The 17,677-nt window shown below is 53.5% G+C and overlaps 1 protein-coding gene across 1 annotated transcript; it reads left to right on the top strand.

Annotated features, from left to right (window-relative positions):
- Positions 1 to 12,989: 12,989 nt before the first annotated feature.
- FAM25A (family with sequence similarity 25 member A) lies at positions 12,990 to 16,077 on the top strand. Its single transcript, XM_006147751.2, has 3 exons — positions 12,990 to 13,071; positions 14,441 to 14,503; positions 15,907 to 16,077. Exons 1-3 carry the CDS (start codon positions 12,999 to 13,001, stop codon positions 16,068 to 16,070), a joined length of 300 nt encoding a protein of 99 aa, XP_006147813.1. The 5' UTR covers positions 12,990 to 12,998; the 3' UTR covers positions 16,071 to 16,077.
- Positions 16,078 to 17,677: the final 1,600 nt, after the last annotated feature.

Below are 17,677 nucleotides of genomic sequence, written 5' to 3'. Positions count from 1 at the left end.
GTGCCATCCGAGCTGGCAGCGTCGCCAAATGATGGACAAATGGCAGTCCTTGCGTCCTCCTGGGCCACAGTGAGCTCTGCATTTCCCGGTCCCTGAGCGCCGTCTCATCCACACTGCTCTGGGCTGTGCACCCAGTGAGCTGGCTCCCAAGACTGTGGACTCTTTCTGTGCCTCTGTCCCCCCAGTGCTGGGCAGCGGTGTCTGGAACAGAGGACAGAGGGCCTGGAGCCAGGAAAGTCCACGCCAGCGCGGCTGTGAGGCCTGCCTCCCAGGTAGGGGAGGAGGGCAGGGGCTACTGCCCCTGTTGGGTCTCAGTCAGTCTCCAGAATTCTTCCATGAGCAATCTCCTAAATAGTTCCAGCTCCCAGCTAGCCAGACACAAAAGCTTTCGCGTTACGCTGTGGCTCCTCTCCCAGAGGGCCCACTGAGGGCGCAGGGCATGCCTTTAAGTCTGTCTGGATGGAGTTCCTTCTTCCTGCCTCTTCACTACCCACTGTCTTTATTTTAAAAATGTATTTATTTCTTCCATGAGAGAGAGAGAGAGATAGAGAGAGAGAGAGAGAGGCAGAGCGACTGCACTCCCAACAGCCTTGTGGCCACGGTCCATGCCCACTTCAGCCAGCCCTGGATGGTGGGCACACCGGCCGACTCAGGGAGGCCTCTGGACACGAACCTGGAACCTTTCCATCGGGACAGCCTCACAGAGGGCTGCACTTTATCACTGTGTCACCACACGCCCCCACCGCCCATTTCAGCCAGTCCAGGAGACCCCTTTGCACCTGCCTCTGTGCGCTCCACACGCCCGGTCACCCACCCCTTGGTTTCTCAGCCTGGACTGCTCAGACCACAGTGGGCCGGGACCCATGCTTCTCTGCACCCTCTCCTCCAGCCCCTCCTGTTACCTCTACCCGGTGCAGACACGCAGCATTCCATCCCTCCTCGGCCGAGCCCCACCTCTGATTCTGTCTGAGATCTGCGGCCAAGGGAGTCAGCTCTCTGCCATTCCTTCCTCTGAGATGCTTGCCAGCCGTCTCTTGGTTGGTTGGAGTTGGTCCTCCGGACGTTCCTCAGGAATGAGACACTGACAGATGAACTGGTAAGATACTGGGCTCTGAGCTGATCGTTCTTACAGCTAGGTAATGGGTCCAAGGGGTTCCTTACATTCTTTCTGCGTGTGGCAGTAAACAAGGGACCGGAGATGGCATAATGGTTACCTTGCTGGACTCCCACAGAGTCCACCTCGATTTGAGTCCTGGACCCTATGGCTTAAACTCACGCCAGGCACATGTGCGTGCGTGCCCAAGATCCCGAGAGGAGAATGGAGGAGAAGGGATTGCGGCGTGGCCATCCCACCTCAGGGGGGATTTCTCGCTTTCTGTCTCTCTGTCCCTCTCTGTCTTTCCAGTGAGTGTATGTGTGCTATAGCAAAAACTTCTCTTCAAAAAGAAAAAAGAAAAAGAAACAATACAGTTGAAGAGCTTATATGGACAGTATTCTGAGTTCTTAAACATTTAGCTGGTTCTCTCTCTATATATAATTAACCATAGGGCTCGTGTGCTTGCCAGAGAGTGACAAGAAATGAAAGAGAGAAACCACCCCTGAGGGGGGATGCCCCACTGCAATCCCTTCTCTTCCATTCTCCTTCTGGGATTTTGGGCACACATGCACATGCACCCAGCGTGAATTTCAAGCCACCAGGTCCAGGACTCGAACTGCAGTCGACCATGTGGGAACCCAGCACCTTAACTTCCGTGCAGGCCGCAGCCTTTACACTCTCATCCTTGGCTGGTCTGAATGTTTGCTCGTACTTTCTTCAAAAGAGTCTTCCAGGACTGCACGGCGCCCTCTGGCACAGAAGGCTGAGCGTCCCGGACGCTCACGGCGTTTCCGTGGCATGGCCGCTGGCTGGCTGGCTTTCTTCATCTGTGAAGTCCACCATTTTTCTAGGATTCGTCTAAGTGGCCTTGCTTCTGGGCGAGTGTTCCCTTGTGTACAGTCTGCCCTTTCAATATTGGGTCTAAGTTTATCTCCGGAACATTTTTTAGTTTATTTTCCTCTTTATTTAGTACAACCATTGCTTTTATTTTTTTCCACATCTGTATTATTTATTTATATCTTACTTTAGTCTATTTTTAAAGTTTATTTCTTCCATGAGTGAGAAAGATGGGGAGGCAGAGAGAGGCGGGCACCCGCGTCAGGGTGTACTCATGCCGCCATCCCCTGGCGCAGCCCTTCAGCTCATCGGGATCTTGTGTGCCGCACAGCTGGCATGTTTTCAGGTCCCCTTGGCGTCTATACCACATCAGCCACGTGGCTTCTGGCACTGCGGTTCAGTATGCTACTCACTGCACCTCTGCACCCGGGCTTACTCTTTGCCTTTTTTAAGTTAAAAAAAAGTTAATTGAAATTATATGTATTGGGACCAGCAGTTGGTGTAATGGCTATGTCGCTGGACTCCCATGTAGTCAGCCACGGTTCGAATCCCGGACCCAGTGGCGTAAACTCATGCTGGGCGTGTGTGCATGCGTGCCTAAGATCCCGAGAGTAGAATTGAGGAGAAGGGGTTGCGGTGTGGCCATCCCCCCAGGGGGTGATTTCTTGCTTTCCGTCTCTCTGTCTCTCTCTTTCTGGCGAGTGCCCTATAGCAAAAGTCTCTAAAAAAAAAAAAAAAAGAAAAGAAATTGTATGTATTTACAGTGTATGGCACGAGTTGTTTTTAATTTATTTCTTCAGGGGGAGGGATGGAAAGCAAGAGATAGGCATCCCCCATGGCGCATTTACACCGCAATCCCCCCTCTGCCTCAGCCAGCCCAGAGCATGGGCACACACACACGTGCACTGGCATGCACAGAGGCCACTGGACGTGAGCCCCGGCCTTTCCCACGTGGGTCCTACATGGCAGAGCATCCATCACCACTGCGCCCCCTGCTGGCCTATTGTACACCGTTTGGACTGACAGACGTGTGGCCATGCTAGTAACACGCTTATCCCCACGCGGTTTCAGTGTGTGTGGTGAGAACATTGAAAGCCGACCGTCCGCAGAGCTCAAGGGCGCAGTGCGGTTACTGACCGTGGTCCTCATGCTGTCTGTCAGTCTCTAGAACTTACCGAGGTGACAGGATTCCGGTACTGCTGTCTCCTCATCCTGCCCACGCTGCCTCCTCAGCACTGCTCATCACGGTCCTACTCTGTTTCTGTAATTCGGATTTTTAAAAATAACTACTTTATTTAACCTTATTTATTTTATGTATTTATTTTTAACTAGAGAGAGAGAGATGGAAAGTGAGAAAGCAAACTGCCAGGTTCTGGACTCGAACCACGGTTGGCCATGTGGGAGTCCTTGACCACCATGCCACCTGCTGGCCCCAGTAATTCAGCTCTTTTGAATTCCATGAATAATGACATTGGACACTATCTGTCACTCCATGCCTGGCTTATTCACTTAGCATGATGTTCATGGTCTATCCATCTTGTTGCAAATGACAGGATGGTCTTCTTTTTTAAGACATTTGTTTGTTGATGGGCATTTGATTGTTTCCAAATCTTGTCTATTGTGATAGTTCTATTTTTAATTTTTCAAGGAATCTCAATACTTTTTTTGTGACTGTTCCCTTTCCTTCGCAGCCTCACCAGCAGGTCGTGTCTTTTGTCTTCTTGGAGAATATCCATCCTAAAAGGTGTGAGGTAGGGTCCAGCTGGTTAGGTTAAGGTTGGAGGTCAAGACGGCTGTATCCCGTGTGGCTGACTCCGCTATTCGAGTTCCAGACCCAGCAATTTGGAAAAACATGCCAGGCATGTTTGCGTACTTGCCCAAAAACCCAAGCGGAGCATGGAAGAGGAGGGATTGAAGCATGGCTATCCTCTGTGAGTGTGTGTGTGTGTGTGTGTGTGTGTGTGTGAGTGATTTCTCACTTTATCTCCCTGTCTCTCTCTTCTGAGGGCACATGCCTATGGCCATAATAGAAAATAAAAAACAAAGAAAGGTATGAGGTACTCTGTCATTGCCGTTTTGCTTTGCACTGGCCTGCTGACTAGTGAGTCAAGCACCTTCCCATACACCTACGGTCGGCGTCTGCTCTGTGTGTCGCTTGCCTTTCTTCTTTGGGAATTCCAAGTCCACGTGTGAGGTTTTTCTCTGCTTGGTTTCCATACCCACCATTGTCTCTCAGACACGTCTGTCTCCCTACTGCGCTAACTCAGGGTTTGCTGCTGCTATTTCTGTTTCTAGCCCCGGGGTCCTGCTGCGGTCCCGCCCGTGCCGCCCATCTCGTCATGCCTGCAGTGCTTCCTCTTTCTCTCCTAGCCTATTCCCGAGTCAGGAAGCTCCTGCCCTGCGGGTACCTGTGTTCCGGCCGTCTCATCTTAGAATCCCGTGCTTCTCTTTTACAGTCTTCTTTCGTAACTACTACTGGTTATTAGGTGTCTTCTTTTCTTTGTGAAACTCATTGGTATGTCAGGTAATAATTTTCTTGTGCCTTCTGAGATGCCTTTTCTGATGGCCTTTCTTCATATGCAACACAGGTTTTGTATTGTTTACCGTATGTAAAAATCGGGGCATTTGTTGTCACTGTTAAGTGCAAAGGTACCTACCTATGTTATGTTATACTTCCTGGAAGAAAGATGGAGCCTGTAAGAGAATGTATGTTTCTGCTCATTTGTAGAAAGGATGTAAGAAAAGATAAAACAGAAAATGAAGGGATTGGAGGGGGACAAAGATAGAAAGAAGCAGGGAAAGGGAGACAGGAGAGCAGAGGTAGGTGAGGGTGACACTTCTCTGTGTCTTTTTTTGTACCTCTGACTCAAAGAAATGTAGTAATGTTCACATACCCCAAAATAAACATTTTAAAACTAACCAGATTCCTACAATGGAAAACAAACACTAACAAATGACCCAAACTCCATTATAGACTAAGGAAATAACCACAGGGAAGTGGGCAGGGAAGACAAAATCCTAGCAAGTAACCTTGGAAAAGAGCAAATTGACTGGACCCTGTAGCACCGAAGGCTAGAAGAAGGTGCCTAACCTCTGGAACCTAGCCAGAAAGTGTGTTTGTTACAGGACTGTGGGCGAGCAAGTCTAAAGCAACTTTTTGTATACACTGGAGTTGAATGCATGACTCTGTGTATTGACATGGAGATATATTAATAATTGTGCGTAAATGGGTTAGTAAATACATGCACATCATTTCCTCGCTCCTTCTGCTGAGAGTTTCTAGATATAATGACAGCCCAGGAACAATAAATGCATCTTGCACTGAGATGTCGGCATCAAAATACCATTATCCAATGAAAGGGACTAGGCCTCCTTGGAAAAGTCATTGGTTATTGAGCCAGGGGGAAATACAGGAGGAGCCTGGAACACTTTACAGTGTCGGAAAATTAGGAAACATTAAAATATACAAGCAAACAAATAACTAATCTTTAAAAGATGAGAGCTTGTTGAAAGAATGCACGAGCCAACCTGAAGGAGCAGCTAATGGACAAACCTGGAACAATTTGAGCAAGAAAATAATAAAAATAGTATCAGATTATAATCTGCAGAATAAAACAAATATTAATGAATTCATACTAATCTAAATAAATAATAGATGAAATAAATATGGAGAAGGGGTCATTTGTACAGTAGAATTCCAATTAATTGATAAAGTAAGAAAGAAGGCAATAGTGAATCACTATTAGGAAAACCACAGAAATAAGATCCACTGATGGGTGCTAAAGTTAGTGTGCAAAAATTTGAGGAGAAGTAACTTTTGTTTTGGGAGAGGTTTTGGCTGTAGGGTGCATGTGCTCACTGGAGAGACAGAGAGAGACAGAGGGACAGAAAAAGAGAAATCACCCCCTGGGAGGATGGCCACACTATGCACTCTGAGGATTTTGGGCATGCACGCACACGCGCTTGGCATGAGTTTCAAACCGCAGGTCTGGGACTCGAACTGTGGTCAACTATATGGGAGTCCTGTGACGTAACAATTATGCCATCTGCTGGTCCCTGGTCGCATGATTTTCAATGAGGGTACCAAGATCTTTCAATGTAGAAAGATCAATCTACATTGATTGTAGAAAGATTGTTGTACAATCTTCAACACAGAGTGTTGGAAAAACTGGATATCCACATGCAAAGAACAAAATTGAATGCTTACTTTATACTATTATGAAAATTCATTCAAGCCTAGCCCTATGGCCCAGATTAAGGTGGCTGGATCACACACGGAAGATCATAGTTCAAACCTTATCCAGAATAGCTTGAAAAACACGCTGGGTGTGTGTACATGCATGCCTCAAATCCTGACAGGATGGAGAAATGGAAGAGTAAAGATTGCAGCATGACCCCACCCCATTAGAGGTGCTTCTAAGAACTATGAACTCTTAGAAGAAAACAGGGGAAAATATTCGTGACATTGAATTTGGCAATGATTTCTTGCCTATGACACCAAAAGCACAGGCAGTAAAAGTAAAATAAATAAATTAGATCACAATCAACAGCATGAAAGGCAACCTATGGAGTGGGAGAAAATATTTACAAATAATTTATCTGTTAGGAGGTTAATATCCAGAATATATAAATAACTCCTACAGCTCAACAACAGTAACTAAAAAACCCAAATTTTAAAAAATGAGTAAAAGACTTGAATAGACACATCTCTGAAGATAATATGCAAATGGACAATAAGCACATGAAAAGATATTCAATATCACTAACCATTACTGGAATGTAAAAATACATGGTAGATATATTCAATGAAATATCGCCCAGCCTTTAAAAGGACAGACATTTTAATGCATGCTACAACATAAATGAATCTTGAGAACATTATACTAAGTGAAATAAGCCAGTCACAAAATAACTGAACATTATAATAACTGAAATAAGCCAGCTCCCACCTGGAGCCAGCAGGTGGGGCCGATTCCCACATGGCCCACCATGGTTTGATTCCCGGATCTGGCAGGTTGAAAATCACACAAGTTTCACACAAGTGTGCCCAAGATCTCAAGAAGAGAATGGGGGGGAAGGGATTGCAGCATGGTCATCTCCCCAGGGGGTGATTTTTCACTTTGCCTCTCTTTGTCTCTCTCTGGAGCGTACACGAGCCCCGTGGCCAAAACCTTAGAGAAAATAAAAACAACTACCATGTGACTTTACTTAGATAAAGAATCTAGAAGAAGCAAAGTCATAGGAACAGAAAAGTAGGATGGTGGTTGCCTGGGACTAGGCGGAGGAGAAACTGGGAAGCTGTTACTGGATATAAAGTTTCAGTTTTGCAAACTAAAGACATTTTGGAGAGGCTGGCAGGTGGCATGGTGGTGAAGGGCGCTGGACTCCCACATGGCTGATGGAAGTTCAAGTCCCAGACTTGGTGGCTTGCTTTCTCACTTTCCCTCTTTCTCTCTCCCTGTCTCTCTCGCTCTGTCCCTCTCTGGTCAAATTAAAATAAATGAATAAAGTTAAATAAAATAATTATTTTTTAAAAAGACATTTAAAAAGACAGGAATTACAGATTAACTGTACAATAATGTGAATACAGTGAAAATTACTAAATTATATATTTAAAAATGATTATAATGGTAAATTTTATGTTACACGTATTTTACCAAAATCAAAAATAGAAAAAAAGTTATATTCGAGGAACAACAGAATTTGCGTCATCTCAGTTTTTCTCCTAAGGTGTTTCTTAACACAATGGAGGACAGTAATTACGATGGAGACACCCGCAGGAACCACCTTACCCACATAGTCAAGTTCAACGTCTCCAGTAATGAGGCGTATCAACGTGAGCTCTGTGATGATGCTCTGGGAGTGTACCAGGTCGCTTCTGTGGTATTCTTGCCCAAAGTGCAGTAAATGCACAACATCGGTCCAGTCATGAGAAAAACGTCAGAAATACAAACTTAGGAACATTTGGCAAATACTAATCAGTGCAAGTAAAAAGCGTCAAGGTCCTGAAAGATAAGACCGAAGGGGCAGGCAGGTGGAGTGGTGGTTAAGGTGTTGGGTTGCCATACAGCAGACTCTACAGTTTGAATCCCAGGCCCAGCAGCTGGAAGAATCACGCTGGGTGTGTGTGCGTGTATCTCCGAAATCCTGAGGGGTGTATGGAGGAGAAGGGACTGTGGCCTGGCCGTCCTCCCCAGAGGTGATTTTTCACTCTCCCTCTATGGCAAAAACCTAAAAAAAAAAAAAAAAAAGTTAAGGGGCCCAGCTCCATGGCCTGGTGGTTAAGGTGGCTGGATCCCACATGACCCACCCATGGTTCAAGTCCTGGACTTGGCGGCTGGAGAGACAGTCCAGGAACATGTGTGTGCATACCCAAAACCCTGAAAGGAAGGGTGATGAAGGAGGAGCTGTGGCGTGACTGTTCCCCACAGGAGGTACATCCTCCTCTCCCTCTCCCCTTCTCTTTCACCTGTGCCTTCTAGCAAAAAAGAAAAAGAAAAGGCGGAGGAGCTGTTGTTGCAGCTCTACTCCAGGAGACAAAGAAGCAGCAGTTGTAAATTGGGCGTGTGATCCTGAGTGGAATCTGGGACAGAAAAAGGAAGGTGGAAACACTGGGAGTGCGCCAGTAGGCCCTTAGTTTAGCTAATATGCTAACGGGGACTTAGTTAAGTACTTCCCGTGTGCTTACACGTAAATACTTACGGTCTAGTTGAATTAATACATTTAGTATTCACGGAACGCTTTTTGGCTGAGTTTAGTGACTGGGTGAAGTCCGTTTGCGGGCGCCGACCATGCCGAGGCCGTGGAAGACGTGGACGGGGAGCTGGGCGAGGACCAGCGGAAACTACCTACCCTATGGGAACCCCTGGCATTGCGTTGGACAGTCCGGGACTGCGTTCAGATGGGGAGATGGCCGCGGAGGGGTGGGGCCGGGGAACCGCCTGTCACCGGCCAGCTGTCAGTGATGCAGGCAGGGCTGGAGAGAAGGGGGCTGGCTACGCTGGCGGGCTGCAGGGAGACGGTCAGCGTGTTCTCGGTGTTAGCAGAGGAGATGAGCAGGTGCAGATCCTCCCCGGCGGCCCATCAGCGTGGAGCACTGTCCCCAGGGGGAGCACCCCGATTCCTGTCTTATGCAAACACCCACCCTGGTTTCTGCTCTGACCATTCCTCAGACAGGCCCCCCACGACTCAGCAGGTCAGGTGGTTCTCCTTAGAGGCCTTTCCTAGCCTCAGAATGACTTCAGTCCTGCTAAACCTCGAGCTGGCCCGCTTCGCGGTGCCCCTGCTGCCTCTCGGCCCTGCGTCTCCGGGAAGACTGTGCTGCCAGCCTCCTTTCCCCCTCTGCAGCCTCCACCTCCTGCTGCCATGGCAACATCTGCGCTTCCCCAGGTCCCAGCTCTGCCCCAGGGGTTCCACTCAGTGCACCCCTCCTAGAAGAGTGCGCCTGCCCTGCCCGGCCCCCGTGACGTCTGCAGGTCCCCCTCGCTGTCGTGTGCCTGTCCTGCTTCCTGCTTTCCCTGCGACCAGGGGGTGTGCCGAGGCGGTGCCCTGCTTCTTACTCACGGGGCTCCTCGCTGCTCCACGGAAACTATGACCGCAGAGGAAACAGGAAGTGGCCTGGATGAGTCCAGCAGGGTTGGGTACCATGGGCGCCTCAGCCCAATCCCCCAGCCATGTCCCTGAAGTCCCCCGCAGCTGGCCCCACGCCCTGGCTAAAGCACTCTGGCATTGGGCTGTAAACAGGTGAGGTCAGGGTTGTCAGGACCCCAGCGGGCCACCCCCCCCCGCACCCACGCTGCTTTTTTTCGAACCCGTCTGCTTGCACGACTGGTCTGGGTCCGCGGGGTTTCCCTGGGCATTTTTAAAACTTTTACTAGTGGGGGCCAGCACATGGCCAACCACAACTCGAGTCCCAGACCTGACAGCTTGCTTTCTCTATATATATTACTGAGTTTATGTGCCCTATAGCAAATTAGAAATAATAATAATAACAATAAATAAAGTCATTTTTTGGAGAGGTTTTTGCTATAGGGTATGTACACGCACCAGAAAGACAGAGACAGAGAGACAGAAAGATAGAAAGTAAGAAATCCCCCCCCAGGGGGGATGGCCATGCCACAATCCCTTCTCCTCCGTTCTCCTCTCGGGATCTTGGGCACGCACGCACACGCGCCTGGTGGGAGTTTAAGCCACCGGGTCCGGGACTTGAACCTCAGCAGACTACATGGGAGTCCAGCAACATAGCCATTATGCTAGCTGCTGGTCCCAATAAATATATTTTTAAGAGAGACTTTTGCTATACGGAGTGTGCACTCGCCAAAGAAACAGAGAGACAGAAAGGGAGAAATCCCCCCGGGGTGGGGGATGGGCACACCACAATCTGTTCTCCTCCCAGGATCTTGGGCGCACACGCACACACCTGGCATGAGTTTAAGTTGCCGGGGCTGGGACTTAAACTGTGTCCGACTATGTGGGAGTCCAGCGATATAACCCTTACCCCATTTGCTGGTCCCATACATAAATAACTCCTTAAGAAAGAAAAGGAAAGAAAAGAAAGAAAGAAAGACACCTCACAAGAGTGGTAGTGCTGTTTCTTCCCCTAAAGAGAACCCTCCAAGTTCTTCCCACCCCGATCCAGACCTGCCCAAGGGAGAAGGCACGGGTGGGCTGTGGCCTCCTGACCTGGCTCCTGCTGCCCACGGCACCTGTTGCCTAGGGCTGGGCCACAGCCAGGGCCTCAACCCACAGGAATGCTGGGGCCGTGGGCTGTAAACAGTAATTATGGCTGGCAACATGGGGGGGCAGCGTGGAGGCTTGGGGAGCCCTGCTGAGTCCTGGACTGTGGGAGCAGGGGGCCGCGGGGCCTTCTCACTGACTCCTGGCTGACAGGCCACGTGCCCCAGACCTCGGAGTGAGGCAGCTTCAGGCCCACTGGCTCCCTGGCCCGCTCTGAGGCTCAGGTGCAGCTGGCTACACCTCTCTCGGTGCACCGGGGGCAGGGGAGGAGGCAGGGAGGGCGTTTACCGACAGCTAGCTCTGCTCACGACTGTCAGTGACGCTGCCAGGAAGGCATGGTGTCCCCATTCTACGGATAAGGACGCTGAGGCTCAGGTTGGGCTGGTGACTCAAGGTGGCAGCACACGGCACGTGGCTTGGCGAGTGGCTGGGAGTGACCTGAATCCTGGCACGCGGAGGTCAGAGCCAGCGGACAGCTACTGGGGAGTTCTAGCCAGGCCCTGAGTGCCCTGAGGGGCGGGCTCCCCTGCCCATGCCTCGACGCCTTCTGTGGGAGGGGAGCACAGCTGGCCCCGCACGGCCTTGTGAGAGGCGCGTTCCTGTGGCCCTGCATGCTGCCCCCGCGCTGTGTCACTCAGTGCTCGGGAGTGACCCGCAACTGACTGGCTAGCCAGGTGACCGCACTCCCGGTCAGTGCTGTGTCATCCTCCTCCTCAGGCAGGCACTGCACTGGGCCCCCACGTGCTCGGTGGAGACGGAACAGACCTGGCAGCGCGAGGGCCCTTGGCGGGGTCGGCAGTGACCCTGCTGCACATGTACTCCTGACCCAAGGGTGCCCAGGTCCCCAGACCCAGGCAACGACACCTCACAAGAGTGGTAGTACTGTTTCTTCCCCTAAAGAGAACCCTCCAAGTTCTTCCCACCCCGATCCAGACCTGCCCAAGGGAGAAGGCACGGGTGGGCTGTGGCCTCCTGACCTGGCTCCTGCTGCCCACGGCACCTGTTGCCTAGGGCTGGGCCACAGCCAGGGCCTCAACCCACAGGAATGCTGGGGCCGTGGGCTGTAAACAGTAATTATGGCTGGCAACATGGGGGGGCAGCGTGGAGGCTTGGGGAGCCCTGCTGAGTCCTGGACTGTGGGAGCAGGGGGCCGCGGGGCCTTCTCACTGACTCCTGGCTGACAGGCCACGTGCCCCAGACCTCGGAGTGAGGCAGCTTCAGGCCCACTGGCTCCCTGGCCCGCTCTGAGGCTCAGGTGCAGCTGGCTACACCTCTCTCGGTGCACCGGGGGCAGGGGAGGAGGCAGGGAGGGCGTTTACCGACAGCTAGCTCTGCTCACGACTGTCAGTGACGCTGCCAGGAAGGCATGGTGTCCCCATTCTACGGATAAGGACGCTGAGGCTCAGGTTGGGCTGGTGACTCAAGGTGGCAGCACACGGCACGTGGCTTGGCGAGTGGCTGGGAGTGACCTGAATCCTGGCACGCGGAGGTCAGAGCCAGCGGACAGCTACTGGGGAGTTCTAGCCAGGCCCTGAGTGCCCTGAGGGGCGGGCTCCCCTGCCCATGCCTCGACGCCTTCTGTGGGAGGGGAGCACAGCTGGCCCCGCACGGCCTTGTGAGAGGCGCGTTCCTGTGGCCCTGCATGCTGCCCCCGCGCTGTGTCACTCAGTGCTCGGGAGTGACCCGCAACTGACTGGCTAGCCAGGTGACCGCACTCCCGGTCAGTGCTGTGTCATCCTCCTCCTCAGGCAGGCACTGCACTGGGCCCCCACGTGCTCGGTGGAGACGGAACAGACCTGGCAGCGCGAGGGCCCTTGGCGGGGTCGGCAGTGACCCTGCTGCACATGTACTCCTGACCCAAGGGTGCCCAGGTCCCCAGACCCAGGCAACGCCCAAACCCCTGAGCGGGACACACCGGGGACCCTGAAGGCGGGCCAGAAGTCCTAGGCCTTGTCCCCAGGTTCACACCAGGGCCTGGCCTGGGGGCTTGGGCCTGGGGGCTGGCAGGGCTGCTGTCCCCAAGGGCTCCCATTCCCCATGGCACTTGGGCTTCTGGGACAGAGCGATGGCTCCTGTGCAGCCTCAGCTCTGCTGCCTGTTCAGCCCTTCACTGGACCCTGAGGACCCAGGGTGTGGGGGGGTCTCGTGCCGCCCGAGGGGTAGTGCCACACCAACTGCTGGGTGGCCCCGCCCGTCTCCTCCTGCCACCCCATGGGCTGACTCATCGCTCAGCCCCTGGGGTGGGGAGGGCTCGGTGCCCCAGAGCCTGCACCTATAAAGCCGGTCGGCCCAGTGCCCAGCATCTGCTCCACCACAGCTGCTGCTCACGATGCTGGGAGGCCTGGGGAGACTGGAGGCTGAGGGCGTGGCCCACCGCACCGAGAAGGCCACCGAGGAGGCAGGTGAGGACTGGGCTCCTTCCACCTGGGCTGGGGGGTACAGGGCAGACACGACTGGGCCCGGCAGGAGCTGACCCCTATCAAGTGTTGAGGACCCAGCAGGACAGGATGGAACTGGGGGTGCAGGGCTCAGGGGGGCAGTTCAGGGGAGAGCCACGAGGGTCCCATGACCCCCAGTAGACCTGCTCTGTGACCCGGGCTGCTCCTGGGGTCTGCAGCTGAAAGCCAGGGGTGAGGCCAGCCTGGAGGAGGCTCCTGGGCCAGGAGGAGAGCCCAGGTGCTGGAGAGGCAGCTGACGGCTTGAGTCTGCCTCTCTGGAAACAGGGAGGCCCGTCTGAGCCGAAGCATCTGTTCTGAATAGCCAAAGCAGAAGGAGGGAGATTGGTGTTAGTTTTTATTGTAACTGACAGAGTTAAAGATGTCTTCTTGAAGGGACCAGCAGTTAGCATAATGGCTATGTCGCTGGACTCCCATGTAGTTGACTGGGGTTCAGGTCCCGGACCCGGTGGCTTAAACTCACACTGAGTGCGTGTGTGTGCGTGCCCAAGATTCCGAGAGGAGAATGGAGGAGAAGGGGTTGTGGCATGGCCATCCCCCCTGGGGGGTGATTTCTGGCTTTCTGTCTCTCTGTCTCTCTCTGGCTGGCAAGCACAAGCGCCCTATAGCAAAAAAACCTCTTCCCCCAAAAAAGAAAAAATAGATGTCTTCTTGAAGAAACTCCCAGGTCTGTTCTGTTTAAGTCAAAAGGGCATTTTCGGCTTCTCTGAGCCCCTGAAACCCTGCCCGCGTGCGGAGGCCCTCCGTGGCCCGCAGGAGCCTGGCCAGCCCGCAGGGTCTGCAGGAGGGTCGGCCTTTCTTTGAGGACCCCCCAGCCACTCGCGGCCACCCTCTTTCATCTCTCGCCAGCCCTAGGTTGGGGTTATCCCCATTTTACAGATGGGGCAGCCGAGCGTGGAGGGTGGAGTCAGAGCTGGAACCGGTTCTTTGACTCCAAGGCCTTCAGGCCAGCGGGTTTCCACCCGAACCTCCACCGCCCACACCGCGCAACCCCAGGCGCAGGGAGAACCCTGGAGTCACCGTGGGGACGCGCTTCTGCCGGAGGAGGCTTTGGGAGGTGGTCGGGGCGGGACAGCAGTGCGTCCCGAGAAGCGTGGTGGCCTGGCCAGCCTTGGCTCCGTGTCCCCAGCTGGCGGGGGCGGGGGCTGCTTGACACTCTAGGCCCTGCCAGGGCGAGGCCATGGAGGGCCCCGTGCCCGGGGGAATTGCTCAGCTCATTCCCGGCAGCCAGGCCTCCCTGGACTCTGGAGGGCGCCAGTGGGGGGCCAGCAGCTGGGCCGGACCGTCCTGAGTCTCACGGAGTTATCTCGTTCAGTGCACGCCGTGGAGGGAGTGGTGAAGGACGTGATGGAGCACATCAAGGATGCTGGAGAGAAAGGTAGGGAGGGGGCGGGAGGGCCAGCCGGTGCCCAGGACGGCCCAGCCGGCCCTTGCCTCCCGGCTCAGCCCTCGGGGTGCCCCGTCCAGCTGGGCGGCCGTTGCCTTCGCTCACCCGAGGCCGCGCTCAGGCGGAGCAGCTCCGGCTTGGCCGTGCTGGCTGACGGGACCGGACCCCAGGGTGGGGGGGCTGCCGTGCTGGCTGACGGGACCGGCCCCGAGGCTGTGTGGCCTCGAACTCTGTATCTCTAGCCTCCACATGGTGCCGTGCACGGAAGGGGGACGAGCATGGGTACATGCCGCATTCCAGGCCGGACCGGGACGCGCATTGAGGCCTGGGTGACCCGATGGTTAGAGAGCCCCGTCCTAGCCCACGTGCTGTAATGAAACACCAGAACACGAGCAGCCCGGGACGGGGGAGACTGATTGCTCAGGGTTCTCCAGGCCGGCGGGCAAGGCCGAGGCTGGCAGGCCCCCTGCCTGGCCCGGCCCTCAGCTGTGGAAGGAGTGGCTGGCTCCCTGATCCTGTTCCTGTGGGCCCCACCCTCCTGACCTAATTACCGCCCAAGGACCCCACCAGTCAGCAGGCACCTTGGCACTGGGGACGAGGAGCACAAGAATGTGACCGTGGGCCGCACTAACACTAATGTTCGGGACCACAGACTCCTGGGGAGGGGCGGTCTGTTTAACAACAGCAGGAAACCAGCAGTCATAAGGAAACCCCAGGTAAACACGACAGCATAAAACGTCAACACTTTCCAAGGTGAAAAAGCAATGAGCCAGCCGGTGGTGTGACAAAGGAGGCTGGACTCCACATGGCTGACAGAGGTTCAAGTCTCACACCCGGAGGCTTGAAAACCATACCAGGCGTGTGGGCGTGTGTGCCCACCCTCCAGAGGAGAATGGAGGAGAGGGGACTGCAGTGTGGCCATCCCCCCGGGGGTACTTTCTCATTTTCTCTCACTCCCTGGTTGACACACATGTTCTATAGCAAAAAACAAACAAGCAAACCAAAAATAAATAAATAAATAAATAAATAAATAAAATAAAACAAGCACAAACACTAAGCCAAGGCAAAAGAAAAATCACAAACTGAGGAAAACTTATAAGAAAATTGGAAATTCAGTATAATAACCCAATATAAAGATGACCAAAAGTTAGAAACGTGAAGTTTTCAGAAAAACAGTGGAAGGAGCCATGTACCACGGGCAGGTGCTCAGTCTCTCTCGGAGCCTCAGAAACGCAATCAGTGGGCGGAGGGGGGGGGGATACACCCAAGTCTGAACCCATTCCCCGGGGGCTCTGCTCCAGGGCTGGTCCAGTACGACTGCCACCTCCTGGTCACTTGGTGACACTAGCCTGGTGGTGGCTCGCCCAGGCACTCTTTCTTTGTCTTCCCAACAGCCATCACCGATACCCTAAAGAAAGCCCAGGAGTCCGGAGACAAAATAGTGAAGGAAGCTGCCGAGAAGGTGACCAGCACTGTCGCAAACGCCGCCACCCACGCAGTGGAGGGCCTGGGCAACCTGGGCAAGCCTGCCGCCGGCCACCCTTCCCCAACGCAATAAAGCCATGACACGCATACAGCGAGCTGTTTCTTGTTTTTATTTTATTTTTATTTTTTATAAATAAAGTTTATTCACTTATAACTTCCGTGGAGAGAGAGAGAGAGACAGCTCCAGCGGGTGTGGGCAGAGACTCAGCTCAGCTTCGGCCAGCAGCCCCAGATCGTGGGCACGTGGTACCTGGTGCGCTCAGGGAGGCTTGGCGCTCAAGCCAGAACCTTCCCACATGGCTCAGCCTTGCAGAGAGGCACATCTTACGGCTGCCCCACTGTCCAGCCCGATTTCTTTCTATCTGGATGGAGACACCGTGCATGCCCTAGGAGGCCCCCTGGCGCTATGAGCACCTTGGGAGGCTCCAATGGGCTCCCGCGATGAGTCGAAGTTTGTCCCCACGCTAGGATCCCAGGCGGGAGCTGTTGAGGATGGTTAGTGTCTGCCTACAGTTTTCCAAAGACTGTCCTGGAAGCCCGGACAGCTCGCTGACGCCTCGCTGTTTCGAGGCCACCCCGAGGAGGGCCACGATGTGTCTCACCGGTTCTTTGAGCTCTCCTAGAGATGTCCCTGCAGGACTAGGGCAGGAACCAGGAACGGCCTAAGAGCTGAGCCGGTGGGCGCCGCCCACTGGACTGACGGCCTCAGCTCTGGAGGGGGCTCAGAGGAGTGCATCTGTGCGACAGTTTTCAGAGTGGGTCAGAGTCCACAGCTTCCTGGCCCTGGAAGCTACCACTGAATGTCCCCCCAGGCCGTCAGCCGGGTCGCCGCATGAGTGGAAGACAAGAATGCCTGCCCTCCTCCTCTCACAAGTGAGTCAGTGCACAGGTTAAACATGCTTAAGTGACACAATAACATCTGGGGAAAAGGGAGGTGGCATTTGTAAAGGTGTACGTCCCTGTTTATCTTGCTGGAAGTTACTTATTATCAGCAGGAGTTAGAAGAAAAGGTGTTTTTCCTTGGCTTTTCTTTTTATTGCTGGAGCGCACGTGTACTCCCCAGAAACAGAGAAGAAGCAGTCCCAGTGGGCGTGGTCACGCTGCTTCTCCATTCCTCCCTCCCATCAGGAAGCGCGTCTCAGCTGCTGGGACCGGGACTCGAACCATGGTTGGCCATGTGGGATTCAGCTCACTATGCACATTGCTTAATCACTGTACTACAGGGCCAGCCCCTTGGTTTATTGATATATTTAAAATTATTTTTAGATTCCTGATAGAGCCCCGTGTGTACGAGTGAGAGAGAGAGAGAGGAGAAAGGGAGGGGGAGGGAGAGAGCAGCACCCTCCCCAGATCTGGCCACACCCCGATCTCCTTCTTTCAGTCCTTCAGCTGGCTGAGACAGGGCAGGGATGCGAACCGTGGCAGCCACGTGGATCCCGGCACCACAGTGCTTATGCTGCCACTGCACCGTGCGGCTGGACTAGAGAGAAGGTTTTGATCAAAGAATGAGTTGGTCACTCTCCGTCTTTCTGGCTGTCTTCTAGAACTGGCTTGGCATGTTTCTGAACCTCTCAGGAATGTCCGATGTCTGGCTTGGCAGCGTTTGCCACTGTCCGGCTGGAGCTGGCCCTTCCGTCTGGTTTGGCCTCCGTGACTTTCAATCCAGCTCCGAAGGATGGG

The sequence above is a fragment of the Tupaia chinensis genome, unplaced genomic scaffold (assembly GCF_000334495.1).
Source record: "Tupaia chinensis unplaced genomic scaffold, TupChi_1.0 Scaffold000221_1, whole genome shotgun sequence".
Lineage (NCBI taxonomy): Eukaryota > Metazoa > Chordata > Mammalia > Scandentia > Tupaiidae > Tupaia > Tupaia belangeri.
This window is presented reverse-complemented; position numbering and strand designations above follow the sequence as displayed.